Below are 24,889 nucleotides of genomic sequence, written 5' to 3'. Positions count from 1 at the left end.
GGTTAATGGGGCAGAAAGCAGCTGTGTCATGGGAGAGCCACGGAAACAGCTCAGACCAGGACAGACACGTCAGAAAGATCACGCAAGCCAAGGGAGAACAGACACAGCTAAAATCACAGGATATGGAGGTGAGGTGGGAATGGGGAAGGGACAGTCCCCGTTTAAGGCACAGGTATTCATGAGGCATAGCGGGCCTCGTGCCCAATTTGGCTCAGAGGGAGAGGATCTGCTCCACGAGAAGGGCCGAGGTGCACTGAGCGGGCCGGCCAGAGCCCTGCCCAAGGAACAGACAGCTTTGCTGAGAGACACTCATGCCTGTGGCCCGGGGGAGGTTTGGCGTCCCATCATTTGAAGCCTTGCCAGTTTCCAAGAGTCACGACCCCCAGCTGACTCTGGCGTTCCAGTGGGGAAAGCAGCTGCAGCCCAAGCAAGCAGCAGGCCTGGGGAAGGGCCTTTCTCAAGCAACCTCCGTGGGTCATCTCCCCAGACAGAGGAGGTGAGGCCGCCTGGGCCGCACACGACCACCCACTGAAGGGTTGGACCATTCGCAAAGGGGCATGTAAGCGCATGCGAGGCCAGCATGGATGGAATCAGGCGTGAAGGCCATCTCCACGCCCCAGCTTTGTCTGCTGGACCAGAAGCAAATAGTCTGCAAACACAGTACTTCTTTCCAGGGAACTGTATTATCAAAAATGTGAAGACATTAAAAATGCCTGGCTTGCAACAACCAGTAACCATTCAGGTCCTAATACCTGGCTCCAAACTCAGGCCAGTGGGAAGCTGGCTGGTAAGATGCAGCAGGCACACGATGCCACGCCGCGGCCTCATGGGCATGAGCACCCACGGCAGACCAGGGGCCAGGAAGCTACAGCGGTAATGCTACAAGGAGCCCAGGGCACTCTCTGCTGTCTGTCCGGCCACGGCACCTGCATCCCGCTCAGGAGCCTCTGTGACCCCACGGATACATCACACCTGAGCCAAATCTATCCCAGCCTCAGCGCACGTTTCTTGGCCAAGCGGCTGACCTAAGAGTAAGCCAATCTTCTTGCTGGGAGCCAGGGGTACCTGCCATGTGTGTTCCTCCTTCACAATGAGAAAGCTACCCCATCAGCCTACTAAGCTGAAAACTTGCCCACAGGTCTCCCAATGGGCACAAGGGGCTGGGGATGAAACAGAAGCCACAATGACTCACAAGACAGACCCTGAGCTCAGACCTGTTCAAACTCACACGCCCCACAGTAAGAGCACAGACACGCCGATGTGAGGGTGACTCCACACATCTGATGGGTGAGGGAAGTCTCGCAGCAATCCGCCCAGTTTATACACTCTGACAATTCCTGCCCTTATGTTCCTAAGACAGGTCCCAGCCCCAAAGGCCTGCATGCTCCCAGGGGTCTACCCCTTCATGCTGCTGTAAGAACATGAATGTGATGCCTGGAGCTCCAGCATCCACCTTGAAATCATAAAGTGAAAAGCAGCAGAACAGAACCAGCACACAGACCTCAAGTCTGTGAGCCTTAACCCTCCAGATGGCTCAACTCCAGGCTGACATGACGCACCGTAGTCAGGTACTTAGTTACAGGAAAGAAGACGGCATCCCCTGCAGAGAGGACAGAAGGACAGCCAGCCTCCAGAGAAAGACAAAACCTGCCCTCACTGTCTCGCTGCCAGCACAGAGCAGACGAGTCTGAAATCACCTGCCATGGTCCCATGTCCACATGTGCACAAGGAAATCCAGCAGACCACTGGTTAGAGAACAAGAGCGAGTCGGGAAAAGCCAGCTCTCTGGCAACAAGAGGATGGGTGAGGAAGCCATGGCACATTTCTGTTGTATAAAATTTCATAGCAAGGCTGCAAACAGACTGAAGTCACGTTCACAAGCATGGCTAAATCTCAGAAACACAATTCTGATTATTATGAAAGATGTGTTGCATTAGCAAATATAAAAGCATGGATGGGAAGCAAACACACCAATCTCAACAAGAGGACAGTTACAACAGCTAAGATTGGAAGCAGCCAGGTGCCCACGGACAGACGAACGGATGAAGAAGATGAGATGTACATATGTACAATGGAACAGTACTCAGCCATCAGAGAGGATGAGACCTTGCCACGTGCAACGAGGATGGACCTGGAGAGTAGTATGCTAAGTGAAAGAAGTCAGAGAAAAACAGACACCCTGTGATCTCACTTATATGTGGAATCTAAAAAACAAAAGAACAACGAAACAGAAACAGATTCATGCACACAGAGAATAAACTGGTGGCAGGTGGGGGGCATGGGTGGAAGAGGGGAAGGGGATTAGGAAATACGGGTCCGGGGATGGGAGTGCAGCACAGGACTATAGTGAATAGTACTGGGTAACTCTGTGTGGTGACAGATGGTAGCTACACTTACTGTGGTAAGGAGAAAAAGCAGAGGAACGAGGGGTGGGAACTGGCCTGGGAAGGCAGGCCATTAATTATCCCTGTAATGTTTTGTTTCTTTACGATATTTGAAAACAAAACAAATGTTAGTATTTGCACAGGGAGGTGTGAACAGGCGATCAGTCTGTATGTTTAGTACGTGTACGTGTGTGTGTGTGTGTGTATGAAGTGGTTCGTGTTTTAACTTCACTACAAGCACAGCAGGAATCGTCCCACGTAACATCAATCAGATACGCTGCTGAACCAAGGCAAGAGCTCCACCTGCAGAAGCCCCGGAGCCTCTCGTTGCGCCAAGGGCCCCGCGCCGCACCACAGACCAGCTCTGAGGAGGGAGAAGCCCATCCCTCGGCTCTCGCCAGCAGCTTGCAGTGAGGTGACATGTTTAAATGTAAACACTCTATTTACGGACAACCCAGTAAGAAACAGGGCTCCCCCGACCGTGCAGAGACAGGGAACGGAAGGGCAGACCACGCACCTCTGGATCTCATCCTTGCAAGTGTCCACGTGGTACGTGAGGAGCTGGAGCTCGGGGCCAGAAGACAGCAGTATGAAAGTGTCTATGTAATAGAACTGCGCAGACCCAACGGGCTTGGAAAACACGTCTCTGCCCTGCAATGCAAATCAGTCATCACGGCCAACGTAGCAGAGGCCGACAGGAGCCGCACGGAGACGCCTACCAACCCACACGTCCACTCTAAACGCAGACACACTTCCTTAGGACCGGTTCACCATTTTGTTTCTTCTTCCCGACTATTTCTGAAAGATGTCGCATGATTAAAATTTTTCTGTAATGAGTATTTTGAATCCTGGCCATTTAAAAACTTTAAAATAAAATAAAATTGAAACTTGGCAGTGAGCATATTAAATAGCAAGGATTTTATTAACAACAAAATTCTAACCGTGGAACCCAGTTCTGAGACATCTGCTCTCAGGTGTGTGTTTCGAACCCACAGAGTCACGTGTGGGAGACGACAGTGTCAACGACCCTAAAACAGACCCGTCCCCATGAAGCTGCTTCCAAACACCTCGTCCTGGAGTCCCTGATCTGCACACGTCCCTTCCTGGCCAGTCTTCCGAGGATTCAGTCCCCCTTTCACAGTAAGACCACAGGAGATAAGTGCTAACCACAGCTTTGACAATCTGCAGTTCGCCAGATCCTGATCTGACTCGTGGGGGCGCAGCCCTATTGTCACCTCCCTTTCCCCCGTCTCAGCTGTGACATCATCACCATCTCCCCTTCTCGCCTCTCCCGTTGTGTCCAAATGGTCTCTTATAAGCATGTGGAAACGCTCACAGGTAACTGTGCCTGCACACAACTGCACACATGCCCGTGTGTGTGCGAGGCTGTCACGCATGTATGCACGTGACACGTGTGTGTGTGTGCACGCGCGCGCGCGCGCGCACACACACACACACACACACACACGAAAATGCTGAGTCATCGACCATGGTGGGTGCACTGAGGCAACTCTGGTTCACCCCGTTTCCCACGCTCCCGGTGAGGGTAAAAGCCCGGGGCCCAAGAAGGTGCTGCGTGCCTCTGTGAGTCTGCCAGTCTGGGGGCCACAGGGCTGGTCAGGGAAACCCTGCCCGTAACCGGCTGGGGTCGCCCATTACCACACACAACACGAGTTCCGCCCTGCGGAGCGACCACAGCCGCAGCGTCCCGTCCTGGGAAGCAGATAGCAGCCGCCGGCCGTCATGGCTCCAGCACACGGTGCTCACTGCCCCGTCGTGACCTGGCGGGAGACAGAAGCAGAGGGGCCCTAGGCCTCCCGTCCAGCAGGACGCAGCTCCTCCAGCAGCAGATCGCTGGGCCGGCGGCGCTGCCAAGCTACGGTGGCACCAGGGAAACCGAAGCCCGAGCAGGTGAACCGTGCTCATTTAAAGGCTTAGTACCGTCTGTGAAGGAGCTATTTCAAAATGTACGGGACATGCAGCTCAAAATTATGGGTGCACGTAAGGAACATAAACTGTAGAAACTCATAAAATGTAGCATTATAAGAAGTACAGAAGTCTGTGGGCGTCACAATAACGCGTCTTCAAGAAGTGTTATTCCCTTAGCACTGAAGGGACAGGTCAGAAGGGCGTGCTGAGTGCAGCCACATGTGGTCTGTTACTGTTAGGGCCGTCAGCGTCTGGGCCCTGCGCAGCGGCCGTGCTCAGTGTCCGGGACCGCTGCACACAGGCCGCCTCGCCAGCAGCAGGGCTGATGAATGTGCCCCACGAGAGCCTCCCCAGCAGACAGGAGTGTACAGGAATGAGATGAGAAGTAACATTCAACCCCCATCACGGGATCAAGAACATACTGGTTACTTGCTTCTCACTTCTCATCGAAACACCTGAAGAGAAGCTCTACCGCCAACTGCGGTCTGTCCTTTGGGCTGTTATGACCCCTTGACCTCTGTGCCCGCCACTACTGGCCCTGACTTGGCAGACAGCGAAACCCTGCCTTCTGATGTGACCCCTCCTCATGTCTAGCGATCAGGATGTCGGATCACTAAGTTCACAGGGAGCGGGCCCAGGGGTCAGGTGCTGCACCCACTCCTTCTATGCAAGGGCGCGTGCACTGAGGTAGGCTGGGGCCTGACCTGCCAGGCGCCGGGCTGGGCACCCAATACAGTCCACAGACTACTCCAACCACACACATGGTCATTGGGACAGCGGGTCCTTGCGAGCGGGTTCCCTGTCCCGCATCTGCCACAGCTCCACGCTGCCCAGCAGTCCACGCGGCCCTGAGGAAGTGGCTGGCAGCACGGGGCCCCAGAGAACAGACGCATGCCTCTGCAGGAACCGGATGCACTAGCACCGGGCCAGCCCACTTGCCAGCCCCACTCCTTCCCACTGGGCACCTGCTGTCTCTGACACAGGCCGACCTCTGCATCCTGCCTCCATCAGAGGCGCTTAGAAAGGTCAGCACCCCAGGAGGCAATCGTAAAAGGGTCCTGACGCTGCTGCTCTGAGAAGCAGAGGAGCCCAAGGAAAGGCAGACAGGCTGGCCGTTGCGGAAATGAAAACTGTGGGCTTGGGGCGCCTGGGTGGCTCAGTCCTTAAGCATCTGCCTTCGGCTCAGGTCATGATCCCAGCATTCTGGAATGGAGCCCCACATCGGGCTCCCTGCTCAGTGAGAAGCCTGCTTCTCCCTCTCCCTCTGCCCCTGCTTGTGTTCCCTCTCTCGCTTTCTCTCTCTCTGTCAAATAAGTAAATAAAATCTTTAAAAAGAAAAGAAAAAAGAAAACCGTGGGCTTTATGGAGTGGAGAGGGACAGAGAGAGGGCAGGCTAGGGTGCGAGTGCCCATGGCCACGGCACAACTGGGAAGTCTGGATGGTACTGTGCTACACGGGGCACGTGGGACAGGCCTGGTGACCCCAGCGCCACAGCAAAGCCCCTTTCTCTGTGGGCTTTGCAGGTCCGCGTCTGGCCAGGACAGCGGAGAGAGGACCCATGGACTCAGCAGCGCATCCGGGAACTTGCCGGCCTCCAGCTCAAGCACTCTGTGACTGAACATGCACGGAAGCCAGCACCCCCGGAAGGATATTCTTGCTGCGGCCGGACCACGGCAGAGGACACAGGGAGCTGCATACCAGCCAGAGAACCAATGAGGAAGAGATGGAACCGCAGGAGGGATTTATAGAGTGCGCACTGCTGTTCTGTAGCGCGACCCAAGACAACCAGAGCTGGATTTCCTGAAATAGCTCTGCTGCCCTCTGGTGTAGTTTCTGGGAGTTTTACCAGGAGGACAAAGGCCCCATCACACCAGGCTGCAGGCCCGCACCATTGCTGCTTTGCGGGGAGCAGCAAGGCTGGGGGACACAATGCGTGTAATTGTCACCGGGTACGGCGCCCGTGATGTTTCACTGAAGGTCAGTGTGTCTGATAGCCACAACCACCCGCTAGCGTCCCAAGTCTGTGGACCCGGCCGCAGGCTCAGGGTGAGGGCATGAAATGTCGGCGGCTCTGCCTGCTCCGGCTCTGGGACCTGCAGACGCACCTGGATTCCCAGCCCAGTGGCTCCCTTCCTCGACATCGCAGAGGGGAGCTGAGACTGCCACCACCTCACCCACGAGTCAGGGACACGTACTCTGAAGTCACCACCGTTTAACTGGGTGTAATTCTTCCCAATTAAGTGATAATCCACTGCAGAGTGAGGACACCCTCCTCTGTCCTTCCGTCCCTCCCTGCTAACTAGTATTCCAGCCTGGAAGCCCAGACAAGATCAACTGAGTTACCAAAGAAGAAGTGCTCCCATCGTAGAAACTGTAAAGGGGCGTCCCTCTGCTGGTCCCCAGGCATCACAAGGCATCCCAGTGCATCAGCTGGGAGGCCAGGGACAGACCTCTCTGACTCCGAATGACAACCCTACACAACCTTCTCCTCTGAGCTCCACCCTGCACACAAGCAGCTGTGATCTCGAGGCCTGGTGCAGGGACCCCAGTTCCAGCTGGACAGCGTGCCTAGCAGGGACCTCGGCTGGGCTCCTCCTTCCTCCCCTCAGGTCAGCCCCATGCTGCACACACTGCCTTCTCACGGAACCACACTGAGGGCCTCCCACCTTGGATGGCAGATGCCCCTGTGGTGTGCACACTGGGGTGATGAACCCCAGGAACAGAAGGAGCAGGAACACAAGACATTTCTGAGTCCTCTCCTTCCCTGGGGCCAGGGCCTTGCCTGAGGTGTGTGACCCCCATGCCACAGAGAAGGAACACAGGGTGGCAGTAGCGTGGCCGAGATCAAGCAGACGGGGAGAACTTAACACCAGGAAGCAAGACATTCTGAGAGCAAGTCCACCCTTTTTTCAGAATTGGTTTTTATGCAACTCCATAATATTTAATAAAATCTTAATCAAATTTAATCTTATAAAGTGGCTGGCCCCAGAATTCCACTGTTACACCCCTCAGCCTTGGGCGCATCCTCCCGCGATGTGCTCAGATCCATCCACCCGTGTCCTCGAGCTTCTGTTCTGTGCCCAGCACTCACTAACTGAGGGATGGAAGCAGCGTCCCCACAATGCTTGTGCTGGACAACCAGGTGTGACAGGAAGCGTTCCACATTCAAAGGCCCTTACTAAATTAAACGCGATCATGACCACTGGTTTTCAAGCTGGGACACACAGCCGGCTGTGCTCTCCTGGGACCCAGTCCTGAGTTCTCCAGGAGGGAATTCTAATTTAGCATCTAATTGTAACCACAATGAAACATCCAGATGATACTGGTCTCATTTGCCCTAGATTGCAATGAAAATTAAAGCGCCCATTTTCCTGCTTTTTGCGTGAAGTGTGGAGAAAGCAATCGTATTTTCAAAGTTGAACCATATGACTAGTAACCCAGCGGTACACGGCGGAATGGTGTTCTAGAACAGGTGGGGTGGGTAAGAATGACTCTTTTCTCCAAAAGACAAACAGGGCACTTTTTTAAAAGGTGAGTTTGAACATCTCCTGCATTATCTGAATTCAGCCACAAGCCCTATTCCTTCAATAAAACAGAGAAACATCCACATCCAACATAATTGCCATTTCTATCCACTGTTGAGCGATAGAAACACACCCACATGGAGTCCCGGGCACACGCAAGGTGCCTTAACAAGAGCATTCAGAACCAAGGTTTTGAGCCAGGAGGAGCCACAGAGCATAGGGGACAAGGTGGGCTGCGGGCCAGGAAGCTGCCCCCAGAGGGCCCCCCCCCCCGCCGCCATCCTGTCAGGAGACCCGCTGTAGCCCCTGGAGGTGGCCGAGTCTGGGAGAACACTGCGGGGCATGCTCCTGCACCCCTCCACCCACCATGCCTCACGCCCTCCGCCAGGCGCCTCTCCCCTACTTCACAGAAACACCTGGACTGGCAGCATTTCTGGGGTTTTTTGTGTTTTTGTTGTTGCTAAAATATCTACCAAGTGTGAGTCTTGCAGCGAGCGGGCCCAGGAGCCTGACTGAGAGTGGGGGTAGCTCAGGGCTCCAGGACTAGGAATCTGTCAGGAAGCTAAAACAGCAAGACTTCCAACACTGCTGCCCTCACCTCAAATCTACTCACCCGAGAAACATCCTCACCTCCTTACCTTTATAAAAATGTCTGTGTATAAACCCTCCTAATTTTCCAAATGCGCTTTAGTCACGTCTGTAAGATCTGACTTTGCCCCTCCCCTGGAACTTTGTAAAAGCTTGGTTCCCTGACCGTGGGGCGCTCCCTGGCTCCACCCCCTCTGCCCAGTTTAGCGGGGCTAATCTAGTTCGCTAAACCTCCATGCAAGCGTTAGTTCCAGTCCAGTCTGATCTTGAGGAGAATAGCAACTGATACCCAGAACCAAAGGAGAACCACCCATAAATTCATAGTACTAAAATTAACACACGGCATACCTGAAAACACAGCAGGTGTCCCAGTGAGATCAGCGCGGAAGACCAGTGACAAGTGGTTAGCAAAGCCACAGGCGAGCCACTGTCCGTCTCCTGCTTAAACACGGTAAGAGAGATCCGTATAAGACCACGGCTCACAGGAGCCGCACTTGCAGCCACTGTCCGTCTCCTGCTTAAACACGGTAAGAGAGATCCGTATAAGATCACGGCTCACAGGAGCCGCACTTGCAGCAGGTAAATACAGAATCTGAGTTAACCTGACATTCGTTTCGTCAGGTAGTGAGGGAACCTACAACAAACAGCACTTGCTCAACGGCTAAGCACCGCACTGTGAGGGTCCACCAGGTGGCAACCCCCAGGACGTTCTTTAGAGAGGACCCGGGAGTTAGGAGCCATAGGGCTGGTCAGAGTCAGCACGGGGTTCTGAACCCAGAGAACCCTAAGCCCCAGGGCATCCTGCCTCCCATCAACAGATTTTAAAGACACATACTGATCAGCTACACAGGAATAATTAAACCTACCCCTAACACAGGGCAGAACTAAGTTACAGATCCCCATGATTTTCCAACTCAAGGCTCCTACTTTATTTCTAATCACATCATACAATCATGATCATAAATAAGCAAGACTATCTCACACCACAAAGGTACTTTACTGATGATCGTATGTATCTCATTTCCCAAAATCACTCAAACATGTTTTGACTAAACTTACATGATAAACAAAGGGAACTTAGCATAGTTGGAAGTAATGAAAACTGCAGGAATGCCCTCAAAATGCTGAGGGATGGCCTTCTAGCCACCGGGACTGAGGACAAACATATCTTCTCCCCTCCGGGTAAGTCTAGAAACCAGAAACAACGTGTGCTCCTGCAGAAAGAGCTCAGATCGCAGAGCCACGTGGACGGGAGCTGCTCCCGACTCCTCCAAACTCACTTAGGAAAAGTGCTGAAGACCCAGCAAAGAGTCTGGCAGAGGCATTTCAACACGCTCGAGAGCGATGTGGCCACCACAAACCCAAAACGCGCAGGGCCCTGTAGGAAAGTCTCCTCCCAGGAGGGATGGCGACCACACAGGACACTGAAGTCATCTGCCCTGAGCGGTCTCCTCCACCTCCGCGAACCAGCCCGACCCCCTCGCGGCTCCCTCCAATGCTACCGAGGAGAGGGTCACACATGCAAAGCACAGAGCTGGGTGAGCTTCTAATTCCCAATCCAGGAGCTCCCATCTGTAGCAGCAACCAGCGTGAGCGCGGATGCCCTAATGCCAGTACGCTCAAAGGCAACGTGAGCTTTGATTTTAATCCGGACTCGAACAGTGCTACAAAACTTCATGCAACCGAGATTTTTGAAGCTCTATTTATGACAAAACAGGGGCAGGTAAAAGACCCTTGGAAATGCGGTGAAGGGCAGCCCTGGGCGCGGCGTACCTGAGTACTGGATGCAGCTTGCAGCAGCTGGCCCGTGTGCGAGGACACGCTGCTTGTGGACTTTGACTGGCGGAGAACTCTCCAAAGGGTATTCCTTACTTGAAGGAACATCAGAAAAATGAAAATCAAGAGAGTTCAAAATGAGATTAGAAATAAAACAATAGACTAGAAATGGTGGATTGTCCCCCGTTTACATGTGCAATTTCATTCTATCCAACTTGAATACATGCAAACACATGCAAAGCTATGAAATAACTGTAAAAAGGAGGGAGGATGTTTATCCTAGTTAAACCTAACATATAAAACAAAGATTGTATAATAGTGAAAAACACCAAAAGAATGAAACAAAATCAGAGCAGCCGGAATTAAGATGGCAGAGGAGTACGGGACCCCTTTTTCAGCCGGTCCCCTGAGTCGAGGTGGATAGGTACCAGACCAGCTTGGACATTCACGGAATCAGCCTGAGACGCAGGAAGATACACCTGGATCTCTACAAATGAACATCTCCAGCGCTGAGTATTGAGGTACGAAGAGGGGAGCCGTGAAACCGCGCACAGATATAGGAAGATAAACGGAAGGGGGAGGGAGCCGCCGCGTTCGGGCGCCGGGAAGCGGTAGCCACCTGCACAGGGGAGCGGGCAGACTCAAGGACCGGCACCCTCGAGAGAGCAGACTGAGACCATGAGCCAGGGAATGCGCGCAACCACACTGAAACGGAGCTCCGGTGCGCTCACTGGAACCAGACTGAGACCGGGAGCTCCGGGAGCGCGTGGGGGCGGCTGGCGGCTGGCAGCGTTAGAAACACAAAGGACAGAGACGCGCCAGCCCTGGAAGTGAGCGCTGGGACGCCGGGTGTGGGGCGCACATCCCGGGACATTGCAGGGTTCAGCAGCACCAACAGTAACAGAGTTAAAGTGGCCAGAACATCAGTGGAGAACGGTCCGCGATCCCTCTGTTCTGAGACAGAGGCTGAGATTCGGCCACTGCTGCTCTGACTCTCAGAAGAGGCACAGCAAGCCACCAGGGAAAGCCGCCAGAGAACAAAAGCCTGGAAATACCAGCTCACAGTGTGCCCATCCCCATCCCCCCTCGCAGGGGACACGGAGACTCTACCCAAACAGGGTTGCCTGAGTATCGGCGCGGCAGGCCCCTCCCCCAGAAGGCAGGCTGAAAAATCAAGAAGCCCACATCCCTAAGATTCCTATAAAACAAGGGCACACGACCTGGGTCCCAGTCAATAATTTGGGCTCTGGAAAACCCCGCACCCTCTCCTCATCAGAATTACGAGAAGGAGAAATCCCCCCGAGCAAAGAAAAGACAATGAGTCTGTGGCCTCTGCCACAGAACTAACGGATATGGATGTAACCAAATTATCAGAAATGGAATTCAGAGTAACGATGGTCAAGATGATGTGTAGACTTGAAAAAAGTATTAACGAAAATGTTACTGAGAATATAGAATCTCTAAGGGTGGAAATGAGAGCGAATCTGGCAGAAATTAAAAATTCTATGAGCCAAATGCAGTCAAAACTAGAGGGTCTGACGGCCAGGGTGAATGAGGCAGAAGAACGTATCAGCAAATTGGAGGATGGGTTAGTACAAGAGAAAGCTAAAATAGAAACTGGGCTCAAAAAAAATCCAATCTCAAGAATGTAGGTTACGGGAGATTACTGACTCAATGAAACGTTCCAATGTCAGAATCATCAGCATCCCCGAGGGGGTGGAGAAAAACAGAGGTCTAGAAGAGATATTTGAACAAATTGTAGCTGAAAACTTCCCTAATCTAGCAAGGGAAACAAAAATTCGTGTCCAAGAGGCAGAGAGGACCGCTCCCAAGCTCAACCATGACAGACCTACACCACGTCACGTCATAGTGCATTTCGCAAATATTAGATCCAAGGATACAGTACTGAAAGTGGACAGGGCAAAGAAATTTCTCACGTACCAAGGCAAAGGTATCAGGATTACGTCAGACCTGTCTACACAGACCTGGAATGAGAGAAAGGGTTGGGGAGCCATTTTTAAAGCTCTTTCAGAGAAAAACATGCAGCCAAGGATCCTTTATCCAGCAAGGTTGTCATTCAGAATTGATGGAGAAATAAAGACCTTCCAGAATCGCCAGTCATTGACCAATTTTGTAACCACGAAACCAGCCCTACAGGATATATTAAGGGGGGTTCTATAAAGGTAAAAAGGCCCCAAGAGTGATACAGAACAGAAAGTCACAATCGATAGAAACAAAGACTTTACTGGCAACATGGCAACATTAAAATCATATCTCTCAGTATTCAGTCTCAATGCAAATGGCCTAAAGGCTCCCATAAAGCGCCACAGGGTTGCAGATTGGATAAAAAGACATGACCCATCCATTTGCTGTCTACAAGAAACTCATTTTGAACCTAAAGATACATTCAGACTGAAAGTAAAGGGATGGAGTACCATCTTGCACGCCAATGGACCTCAAAAGAAAGCTGGGGTAGCAATTCTCATATCAGAAAGATTGGATTTTAAACTAAAGACAATAGAGACACAGAAGGGCACTATATTATTCTTAAAGGATGTATCCAACAAGTGGATAAGACAATTATAAATATATATGCCCCCAACAGGGGAGCAGCAACTCTTAACACACAAGCCAACTCTAAACCAGAATAAAGAGACATATAGATAAAAATACGTTAATAGTAGGGGACCTCAACACTCCACTATCAGAAATAGACAGAACACCCATGCAAAAAATCGACAAAGAAACAAGGGCTTTGAATGCCATACTCGACGAGTTGGACCTCATAAATATATATAGAACACTACACCCCAGAACCAAAGAATACTCATTCTATTCTAATGCCCATGGAACATTCTCAAGAATAGACCATGTTCTGGGACACAAAACAGGTCTCAACCGACACCAAAAGACTGAAATTATTCCCTGCATATTCTCAGACCACAAAGCTTTGAAATTGGAACTCAACCACAAGGAAAAATTTGGAAGAAACTCAAACACTTGGAGACTAAGAACCATCCTGCTCAGGAATGATTTGACAAACCAGGAAATCAAAAATCAATTTAAACAATTTATGGAGACCAAAGAAAATGAAAACACAACGGTCCAAAACCTAAGGGATACTGCAAAGGAAGTCCTAAGGGGGAAATACATAGCCATCCAAGCCTCACTCAAAAGAATAGAAAAATCTAAAATGCAGTTTTTATATTCTCACCTCAAGAAGCTGGAACAGCAACAGAGGGACAGGCTTAATCCACTCACGAGGAAGCAGTTGACCAAAATTAGAGTAGAAATCAACGAATTAGAAACCAGTAGTAGAGTAGAGCAGATCAACAGAGCTAGAAGCTGGTTCTTTGAGAGAATCAATAAAATTGACAGACCACTGGCAAGACTTATCCAAAAGAATAGAGAAAGGACCCAAATTAATAAAATTATGAATGAAAAAGGAGAGGTCACAACCAACATCAATGAAATTGGAAGGATTATTAGAAACTTTTATCAACAGCTTTATGCCAATAAATTAAGCAATGTGGAAGAGATGGAGGCCTTCATGGAAACCTAAAAACTACCAAGACTGAAACAGGAAGAAATTGATTTTTTAAACAGGCCAATTAATTATGAAGAGATTGAGTCAGTGATAAACAACCTTCCAAAAAACAAAACTCCAGGCCCGGATGGTTTTCCTGGGGAATTCTACCAAGCATTCAAAGAAGAAATAATACCTATTCTCCTAAAGCTATTTCAAAAAATAGAAACAGAAGGAAAGCTACCAAACTCATTCTATGAGGCCAATATTACCTTGATCCCCAAACCAGGCAAAGACCCCATCAAAAAGGAGAATTACAGACCTATTTCCCTAATGAATATGGACGCCAAAATCCTCAACAAGATCCTGGCTAATAGAATCCAACAGTACATTAAAAGGATTATCCATCATGACCAAGTGGGGTTCATCCCTGGGATGCAAGGGTGGTTCAACATTCGCAAATCGATCGGGGTCTTAGATTTTATCCAGAAAGAAAAATTCAGAAATCATATGATTCTCTCAATAGATGCAGAAAAAGCATTTGACAAAATACTGCATCCTTTCCTGATTAAAACCCTTCAGAGTGTAGGAATACAGGGTACATTCCTCAATCTCATAAAAACCATCTATGAAAAGCCTACAGCAAATATCATTTTCAACGGGAAAAAGCTGGAAGCCTTTCCCTTAAGATCAGGAACACGACAAGGATGCCCACTCTCGCCACTATTATTCAAGACAGTACTAGAAGTCCTTGCAACAGCAATCAGACGACAAAAAGGGATCAAAGGTATTCAAATCAGCAAAGAAGTCAAACTGTCTCTCTTCGCAGATGACATGATACTCTATATGGAAAACCCAAAAGAAGCCACTCCCAAACTATTAGAAGTTATAGAGCAATTCAGTAACGTGGCGGGATACAAAATCAATGCTCAGAAATCAGTTGCATTTCTATACACGAATAATGAGACGGAAGAAAGAGAAATTAGGGAATCCATCCCATTTACAATAGCACCAAAAACCATACGTTACCTTGGAATTAACTTAGCCAGAGACGTAAAGGACCTATATTCTAGAAACTATAAATCACTCTTGAAAGACATTGAGGAACACACAAAAAGATGGAAAAATATTCCATGCTCATGGATCGGAAGAATTAACATAGTTAAAATGTCCATGCTACCCAGAGCGATCTACACTTTCAATGCTATCCCAATCAAATTACCAAGGACATTTTTCAAAGAACTGGAACAAATAGTCCTTAAATTTGTATGGAACCAGAAAAGGCCCCGAATCGCCAAGGAACTGTTGAAAAGGAGAAACAAAGCTGGGGGCATCACAATGCCAGATTTCGAGCTGTACTACAAAGCTGTGATCACAAAGACAGCATGGTACTGGCACAAAAACAGAGACATAGACCAATGGAACAGTATAGAGAACCCAGAAATGGACCCTCGGCTCTTTGGGCAACTAATTTTTGATAAAGCAGGAAAAAACATCTGGTGGAAAAAAGATAGTCTCTTCAATAAATGGTGCTGGGAAAACTGGACAGCTACATGCAGAAGAATGAAACTTGACCACTCTCTCACACCATACACAAAGATAAACTCCAAATGGATGAAAGACCTCGATGTGAGACAGGAATCCATCAAAATTCTAGAGGAGAACATAGGCAGCAACCTCTACGACATCGGCCAAAGCAAACTTTTTCATGACACATCTCCAAAGGCAAGAGAAACAAAAGATAAAATGAACTTGTGGGACTTCATCCAGATAAAAAGTTTCTGCACAGCCAAGGAAACAATCAAAAAAACTAAGAGGCAGCCCACGGAATGGGAGAATGTATTTGCAGATGATGCTACAGATAAAAGACTGGTATCCAAGATCTACGAAGGACTTCTCAAACTCAATACGCGAGAAACAAATAAACAAATCATAAAATGGGCAGAAGATATGAACACTTTTCCAGTGATGACATACAAATGGCTAACAGACACATGAAAAAATGTTCAAAATCATTAGCCATCAGGAGGGCACGTATTGCATGGTGCACTGGGTGTTATACACAACTAATGAATCATCGAACTTTACATCAAAAACCAGGGATGTACTGTATAGTGACTAACATAATAAAAAAACATTAAAATAAAAAAATAACTCTGTAAAAAGCACTTTCTTCCAGAGGACCACAATGCATGCATTTCCAGCATAAACTCTCACGGATTTCTCACATCCAACACACACTGAAGTGACTGTGGGAGCACTTGGGGAGAGAACACACACTACTTTCCAGAGTCACACTCTCCGTGGGCGGCCCTCATGGTCATTACTCTAGTTTACAAATGGCTATATCTGCCATGAGAATAACCACATTCCCAGTCTGTGAAAGAGACCGTGGACGGCTTGCGGGACAGGACCGGCGGCCAGGACCCCGCGCAGGGGCGGGCTGGCTGGAGCAGGTCCCAGTGGACCAGGGAGCAGGCAGCACGGCCCACTGCAGGCACCCGTAGCCTTAGGCAGGACCTGCTCAGTGTTCATCCTCAGCAACTGCTTTGGCAGCCTCTGAGCAGCAGCAAGGTCGCGGGCCTGGGCCAGCCGGGGCACAGGAGGCCAGGCCCCTCCCCGGCACCCGTGTGGCCTCCACAGCCCTCCACCTCAGTCTAGAAGCACCGTCAGGCGGCGCTGCTACGCACTTCGGGGAATGTGGAAGGGCGCTGGGCACACAGCAAGCGCAGAAAAAGTGGCTGTGAAGACAGGTTGTTGTAAAAGCCAGAAGTTACTGGTGACAAGTCACACATTTACTCCCATCGTCAGAGGCCGTACAAGCTGGAAAGACTGGCCTTGCAAGCCTGCCCCACAGCCAGGCACCGCCATCCCTTCAAGTGAAATTTAGTGGGAGTTCAGAGGAGCCTTTCCCTGAGGACACTCGCCTGTGTCCAGGATGTTGTTTGGGGCCCTCCCCTCACTGAAACCCCTCCACAGAATGCCGCCCTAGGCCAGAAACACATCAAAGACCACTGGCTCCGTCTGGACAGCTGGGCTCTCGTAGGAAAAAGTCACCAACATGGCTCTTGGTGCTGCATTCCGTCCCCAACCACTGGTCTGGGTGTCACAGGATGTGAGAGCACCTGCGGGAGTCACATCCTTGCCATCGATGACCCACTGATACAGGAGCAGCAGAGAAGGGCAGGAAGAGCATTGGGCATAAGAGAAACATCACAAAACTGGGTAAAACCAGTGTTCTGCAAGTGACTGCTCGCGCACAGACGTGCTGCAGATGAGAGCAAGTGACATTTCAGCACCATAGCCCGGAACCTCTGTCCAGATGAGGTCACCTCCAAGTGTGGGACTGAGGGTCCTGGAGGGCCCCCCTCCTTCCCACCCAGGTACACGGGGCCCGGGGACCGGCAGGACTGGCCATGGTCCCGCACGCAGTGTGCAGCACCCACGAGACAAGAAGGGCGTCCAAGTCCATGCGCTCCTCTGGAGCCTGCCACCCTGGGACTCTTCCATGCAGTCGTTACCTAACAAACTCAAGAACGACCCATCATCGACTGCAACGCTTTCTAAAACAGAACTTTAACAAAACAAATCTTCCTAAGTTGTTAAGGTGGTAAAAACAGCAGACTGTCTGAAAAAGGATTAATAAGGCAGAACTGAATGTGACCAAAGGACATGTATATACCAGTAATGAATACACACTGTGTGCATACGTGCCCGTATGGACACACATACTTACAAGGTCGTACACCTGTCTGAAACAAATTCACGTAAAGTAGTCAAAGGGTCTCTCCAAATTATGCTACGTTTACTATGAACGGGCAAACTGGTTACTTACCACCTGTGACCGTCTCTTCGAGGGAAAGAGCGCTCACCGCTGCTCCTGGTGTTGGTCTTTGGTGAGAACATAGCTATGCTGTGGAAAGAAAACATGTTACTCTCAAAGATTACAGGTCCAAGCTTCTTAAGAGACCTGTATTTTGCAGCAAAATACACACATAAATTTAAAAACATTCACTGGGGCGCCTGCGTGGCTCAGTCGTTAACCATCTGCCTTTGGCTCAGGTCATGATCCCAGGGTGCTGGGATCAAGCCTCGCATCGGGCTCCCTGCTCAGCGGGAGTCTGTTTCTCCCTCTCCCACTCCCCCTGCTTGTGTTCCCTCTCTTGCTGTGTCTCTCTCTGTCAAATAAATAAAATCTTAAAAAAAAATAAATTAAATAAAATAATAAAAAAATAAAAACATTCATGCTTTCAGTGTCTCACGCTAGAAATACACGAAACATTCAATTACTTCGATTGTAGCAACTATCCTCCCACTTCTTTATCTGCAGTCGCACTCTTGTGACATTGTCTGCTTTCGGAGGATGAACGTACAGAATCACAACGGAAACTGAACCTCATCTGTGGATGCTACTTGCGAACCTCCTCAGGAACAGAAGTGAAGTCACTGGGAAGTCATGCTGAACCCTCCCCTAATAAAATCAAACTACCGAGTATTGGCAGTAGCTGAACAGTTGCCTGGTACTGGGCTGTTTTTCAGGTGAAGAAACAAGACCCCAGAGACGCTGAGACACAGGTGCTGAGCCGCAGGGACGCACGTGGGACAGCCCCACCCCCACCCCACACCTGCCTCCAAGCCTCTCGGAGCGAGCGGCACTCTCTGCATCAGGCTGTGCCCAGGGCCGTCAGGACGAGGCGCAGGAGAGGGTGGCCTGGCCCTGGGCCACGGCTGGGGGCTCTGCGTTTGCCGCAGGATCCGCAAGTCCCCTGGGTGCTGAGGAGGGGCTGGGGCCCGGATGAGGGAGGACAGCAGCCACAGGAGGGTGGGAGAAGAGCATGCGGGTGCACTGAACCCTGCCTCCGCGTCCCATCATGAGCAACCTACGAGCCCATTTACTCACTGCGGTGTGGACGCATACCCAGACGACCTCACTTGGCTGTGGAAAACCAGGGGCTGGTCCTTAACGGCGCTCCGCACAGCTGCGTAAAACGAGTGTCAAAAGTAGCGAATGTTGAACATGACAAGAACAAAGTTCCTTGAGAACAGAAAAGTTCACACAGATGGAGTGAGCTTATTACCTATCAACTTAAACGGTTTCATATGATGATAAACCAACCACTACCAGCCAAGAAGTTTGCAGCGAGGGTATTAAGAGGATAAGAGAACAACGAGAAAATGTTTTTCTCATTCCTCAAATGATACTGAACTGCAGAACGTTCAAGACCACATATTTCAAACCCTCTGGATAAGCACGCCAGCCCACGTTGTAATAAAACGGGCCTACACAAAGCCCTATCTGCGTGACATCCTGTCCGTGGGACACCAAAGACCGGCCATCAGGAGCAACTCGCTCCGTGAATCTGTGACAAATACATCTTTGCTACAAACATGAATAGCAATGATTTAAATTAACCCAAATTTCTCATTTATACTCTTATTTATCATTAGAATAAAAAGAAAGATAAATCACTAAAACATAATTACGTCAGTGCCTTTTAATGGCGATAAGACTTATTACCCGATCTTTAACGCAAGTCTTCCACAACACTGCAGACTGATAAAACTCTGACATTGCATGAACTTATCGCAAATATTCATAAATCTCAAAAATTCTCTCAGATGAAATTAAATTCTGCCAAAATTATTTAATCTTACATACATTTAATACTTGGTATCCAATATAAATATTCTGTACAAGACTATAAGATAACTTTAGAAAAATGGGTAATTGTATAATACTGAGTTATTTTTTAAATACTTCCTTTTTTTTTTTTTAAACAAAGAAAGATAGTTAGTCTCTGGCGCTATTTCGAACCTAATAACCTGGACCATATTCCCATCAAGAACCAAGTGAAGCTAACGAGCAAATCATTAAAATGACACGTATGTGACCAAGAACTGAGGACGCACCCTGGCTTACACAAGGCAGGGCCCCCCCGGGGGGGAAGGCAGGTGCCTCAGGGGAGATCTGGAAATAAAACTGCACCCACAGAGGACCAGAAAACCTCTCTCCACCTCAGTGTCAACTGAAGGAGAAAAAAGTCTCCAAGAAAAAGAAAGCCGACACGAGAATATTTGTAAGACCAGATAATAAAGTTACAGATGCATCAGTGTACTTGATTATGAGAAGGTCTTGAAACTACTAGATTAAGTTAATAAATATGTCAATACATATTATTTAATAGTTGCCCTAAGCACTAAAGTAAAACAGTTCTTCACCACAGGTATTTCTTATTTCTGTTACGCTTTCTGCAAGTAGAGGATGGAAATTTTTAGATTACAGGACAGCTATAAACCAGTCATTTTCATTAATTCTCCATACAAATATTTTTTAAACAAGATATCAAACTGTCATAAAAATCAACACTTTGAAATTTCACGGCTCTCTGGATACAGAGAGATTATCATTTCTGTAATAACCTTACTATCTATACAATCGCTTCTTATCAAAGGTTTTGCTCTACACGTCATTTAGCTGTGACACATGGCATATCACATACCCCCATCTGAATAAGATGGTCCACACTAGCAAAAACTGAAAAAAATCCATTTTTAAGGGTAAATCTAAATAAAACACATGCAAGAACAAAAGCTAAAGAAATAAGTGAGTTCAGTAAAAAAAAAAGTAGGAGAAAGACTCATGGGTCTCATTTCACAACAGACCCACACGAAGGCGCACGGTACGATCACAGCCCTGAGGCGTGAAGCCGCCCACAGGTGGCGGACGGACACAGCGGGCCACACTCGCAGGGAAAACACAACACGTCACTAGCCGCGTAACACGGAGATTTCATCCCCAAGTAGTTCTCTCTGAGTAAAAATATGTTTACGATTTCAGAATACTCTTCCAACTGTTAGCAATGTAATTCATATTTGTTAGTCACAAGTTTTCCAAATAATTTTAATAGAAGCACATACATAACATTCAATTATTTTTGGTATTAAGAAAATTATTCAAAAAGACTTTTTACATCATGCAACAATATGAAAGTACTTAGTACCAATTAGCTGTATACTTAAAAATGGTTAAAATGTTAAATTTTACATTATATATGTTACCACAATAAAAAATATACACAAGAAACAAGAAATAAATGAACAAAACATGTTTTTAAAGAGAATATGAAAAACAGACTTTTACCACATCGATAAAGTATAAGATCATAATATACAGCTAGAAAAGCCTCTCCACTTTGAGTAACACAAGGACATAGGATGGACAATTCTTTCAGGAAGCTGCTATTTAAATAAGGATGGCAGCTGACTTCCTGCTGAGCAATCCTCCCAGCTGGGTTTTCAGACTGAGTGGGAGGGAGAGATGGCGCAGGATGGGTCAGAAGAGGAGGAGGGAGCAGCCGCTCAGAGACCCAGGAGGGCGGGGGGTGGTCATCTGATCCCCAGGGGACCTGGCCACCGGTGACCTGTGAGTGTGGCAGTCAGGCACTCTGTACTATGTCTCCCAATAGGATGGTCAAGGATTTCAGAAGGTCTCGTAGAGAAGGGAGGGGATGGCTGGCACAGGGGCCCTGAGCAGGACAGGATCTGCAGGAGAGGAGAGCCTGGAGGTCCTAGCAGGGGGGCATCCCCGTTCCACCCAGTCCTGCAGCCTCCAGGAGCTGGGTCCCTCACCAGAGATGCAGATAAAAGCAGACTGACCGAGCACCTCTATTGTTTTTTAATTAGGTCAATAAGAGGCTTGATAAGACTGATTAGGACATTGGGTTGGTCACTGAAGGGAAAAAAAAGATTGATTATCAATGATTCTTACAATGGAAACAGATGGAATGTAATGAAGTCCATCATCTTAAAACAGAAGTTAATTTTAAAATCATTTCTTTGTAAAAAGCAACATGTGAATTTGTTTTCTGCTTCTAATAAAACAATGAGAAAAATTTTTGAGACAATCAGGAATAATTTATATGGGCTGGCTAGTATAAGACACCAAATTGGTTTTGATATAACGGCGTCACAACTAGTTAAGCAAATGTCCACATGTTTTAGAAATGCATGCTGAAGTACACGGGGGAAAATAACATGATGTTTGCGATGTGCTTGAAAATTCTTCAGCAGAGAGTCAAGAAAAGATGACTCCCGTGATAATGACTGAGCCTCCACGGGGACCACTGCTCTTCCCACCACTAGAGCCATCAGCATTTTTAAATGTGTTTGAATTCCTATGAATTATACCCAGTTCAGGAAAAGAAACATCTAGCACATTCCCTACCACAAACAGCATGTAAAACATATGTGAGAGGCAGAGGAATGAAGGAACACTGGGAGGGAGGACACACTGGATTTTCATGCTGACCAAGCAAGAGAATGGTGCCCCCAGCGCGGGGTCGAAGAGCACCACCAGCTTTGCTGCTGACAGTCCCGAGTACATCCTACTAACCCGACTGTCTGTGCGGGGCCGGCTGCGCCCTGGTTTTCTCAGCACGTCTGCAGTACAGTGGAGAGGTGGACAGGACATGGGCGCTAAGGAAGAAACACAAAGTGCATCAGGAGAGCAGACTCACATACCGGCCTCGCAGCAAGGAAACCTACATTTTAAGGACAGTCACAAGCGATTAATAATTCATGTACATACGGGCGTGCAATGTTTGGAAACAATCAAGCTTATTCTTACCCTTCTAAGAAATAGCTTTTAATATTTTTTATAAAAGTGCTATTTCATAATTTACATTCTATCCTGAAATACAACATTTTGCATTAAAACAAACTATGAATCATTTGGTTTTAAACAAGATAGAAGCAAAGCCATGAGCCATCATTTCTTTCAAACAGGGTTAGTACAGTTGGGAGTTTACTAAACTTCACTTTTCTTTCTTAAGATCAACAGGAATCAAAGTTCTACCAGCTGGTGAAGTTGCACATGAATACCCTACGCAGGAAGACGGTACCGAGGCAGCACGGACAGGTCCCTTCCCGCGTTGTGCCTCTGCTGAGACCTCACCAGAACAGCAACATGGATTTCCAGCATGGCGATCTTACGGCCAAACAAGGACGTGAGTAAGCAGATGGCCTGCACGGGACAGTCAACAATGCACACACAGTTATGATGACCTTAGTAGTTACGGGATAGCTGCACACGGCACTGTGTGCTTCATCAACATGCTGCCTATGACATCGCGACCCGTAAGCCAACCGTACGGTCCCCTGCGGAGTGAAGTGAGAGTACAGGACAAGCACAGAGAGCTACATTCTGCAGGACTCACCTTCTCATCACCGGCTTTGCTCTTCACTGCACAGGACCCGGCAACTTGAATGCTGAGGCTCCTGAAATCTTCACCAGCAAAGAGAAACAAACAAGCAATGTTGACAGGGTAAGTGGAGGGAACTACGCACTCACTGACACACCTGCACACACAGGCCTGTGCTAGGGGCTGGCATGTCTTGAGGAGCAAGGCCCTTACAACAGCCCTGAGCCCAGAGCAGCCCGAGACATGGAGAAGCAGGCGCCCACAGAGACCACAGCCACAGCGTGCAGTGTAGCCACGGGGGAGCCGGGAAGAATACAGTCCCCGGGAGCAGGTTCACGTGAACCTTCAAGGGCGAGCGGGAGGAGAAAGAGAAGCTCAGGCCAGCAGAGGTTTGGAGGGCTCAGGCAAAGTCCCATAAGTGATGGAAAAGGCACAGTGACTTCCCATGAGGAGGGAGGCATGAGCTGGCCCAGGCTAAGAACTCAGACTTGTCCCCAAAGCCCAGGGGCCTCAAAAGAGAAAGAAGGGAGATTGCATTTACAGGTGACCCTGGCTGTGGCACACACAGGGAGGTTGGGGAAGGCAGCCTTAATCATGCCTACATTTCTGGCAGGGGCAGCTCAGGGCATGGTGGTCACGGAAACTGAGGACGGGAACCAGGGTTGGACAGGAGGGCGCCCAAGCTCAGTTCAGACAAGTTGAGTCTGACTAGCTTGTGAGACCATCCAGCCACCCAGTCACGGTATTAAGTCTCCAATGGGAAATACTGACTGACGGGATGGACTTAAGAATCCTTGGTGGGAGCTTGGGACAGACATGGGAGTGCCGAAGAGAACAAGTGTTCCTCGGAGCCCTGCACGCACGCAGAAGATGGGAGGACTGGGGACCAAGGGGAGGGAGACCCACCAAAAGGTAGGAGTGGACTCAAAGTGTGTCCTTGGGATCTTGAGCACAGGGGCTGCCTGTGGCCCATCTGCGCACTCTGATGACTAGGCCTTCTACACCGAAAGGGTCACTCTCTCAGATGCCAGAGAAAAAGATTAACTTAAGTTACACAAAATTTATATCAACAATGATCTAACTTTGATCTTACCCTTGTAATGTAAAACGGCTTCCAATTCAAAGTTTGCCAAGTTAAATATGAATAAGCCAGCTGAGCTTCCAATCCACAAGCATGTGGTATTCTCAGAAGACAGGCTAATTTTAAAGGAAAAAGAGAAAATGCCCAACGGGTCCCCCTCCTCGGGCTCCCATCCCACAGGGTGCCACCAAGCAGGCCCTCCCCAAGCTCTTGGAGGCGGCCAACTCTGGACATTTATGATCTATAACTATCCTCGACAAAGCTGGAATTTCGGGTTTCCTGGACACCTGCTGTCTGGTGAAGACAAGTACTAAACAGCCACAACCTGATCCCAATTCGACTGTGACCTGCAAGGTTTTTCCTTTCTCTGAGGCCACAGGACTCTGCTCAGGTGGGCGTCCCTGAGAGAGGGGCAGCGCGGCACCTGAGGGTCCTGCCACACGGTGTCTAGAAAGGAAGAAAGCAGCTCAACAGGAAACAGACCACAGTAGCAGAGCCCATGAGAGGGCAAACACAGCTCTGCTTTCTCTTCTTTTTTTCGATGTACAAACTAGATAAGTGTTAATAAAGGGACCAATAAGCCTCCTCTGGCTGTGCCAGACCTGGGACTCTGAACCACTCTTGGCACCCTCTCTCCTGGCTGCCCCTCTGTCCCCTGGAGCCTCTGACCACCCTGACTTCCTGGGCTCATTCTTGGGCCCTCGCGCTCCCCCAGCTGTCCCCAAGTCGGCCAAACAACTCCGTGTGCCCCCCAGTGAGGAAGCCTGGGCCCGATCCTCAAGGAGCTCCGGCACAGGCCATTTCAGATGTCTGTTCCCATGCAGCCTGAATCCAGGGGCAGATCCAGCAGGGCACTTGTGCAGAGACTTGGCCCAGAGCAT

The 24,889-nt window shown here is 49.1% G+C and overlaps 1 protein-coding gene across 6 annotated transcripts in view; it reads right to left on the bottom strand.

Moving 5' to 3' along the window:
* The window catches only part of WDR27 (WD repeat domain 27), a 163,627-nt gene that overhangs the window by 106,142 nt on the left and 32,596 nt on the right, over window positions 1–24,889 (bottom strand). For 4 of the 6 annotated variants that reach the window (XM_057310880.1, XM_044379965.3, XM_044379964.3 and 1 more), the window contains exons 11-20: window positions 24,021–24,124; window positions 22,943–23,010; window positions 22,628–22,749; window positions 22,120–22,202; window positions 18,628–18,706; window positions 17,563–17,640; window positions 10,199–10,296; window positions 8,774–8,866; window positions 4,044–4,165; window positions 2,902–3,035 (exon numbers count right to left, since the gene is read on the bottom strand). In XM_057310880.1, coding sequence (XP_057166863.1) covers window positions 2,902–3,035; window positions 4,044–4,165; window positions 8,774–8,866; window positions 10,199–10,296; window positions 17,563–17,640; window positions 18,628–18,706; window positions 22,120–22,202; window positions 22,628–22,749; window positions 22,943–23,010; window positions 24,021–24,124 — 981 coding nt within the window. The remainder of the gene's footprint in view (window positions 1–2,901; window positions 3,036–4,043; window positions 4,166–8,773; window positions 8,867–10,198; window positions 10,297–17,562; window positions 17,641–18,627; window positions 18,707–22,119; window positions 22,203–22,627; window positions 22,750–22,942; window positions 23,011–24,020; window positions 24,125–24,889) is intronic. The other 2 variants (XM_048225914.2, XM_048225916.2) reach the window with 1 other exon arrangement.

The sequence above is a fragment of the Ursus arctos genome, unplaced genomic scaffold (genome assembly GCF_023065955.2).
Source record: "Ursus arctos isolate Adak ecotype North America unplaced genomic scaffold, UrsArc2.0 scaffold_13, whole genome shotgun sequence".
NCBI classification, from domain to species: domain Eukaryota; kingdom Metazoa; phylum Chordata; class Mammalia; order Carnivora; family Ursidae; genus Ursus; species Ursus arctos.
Note: the sequence above shows the minus strand (reverse complement) of the source record. Positions and strands in the feature narration are given on the sequence as shown.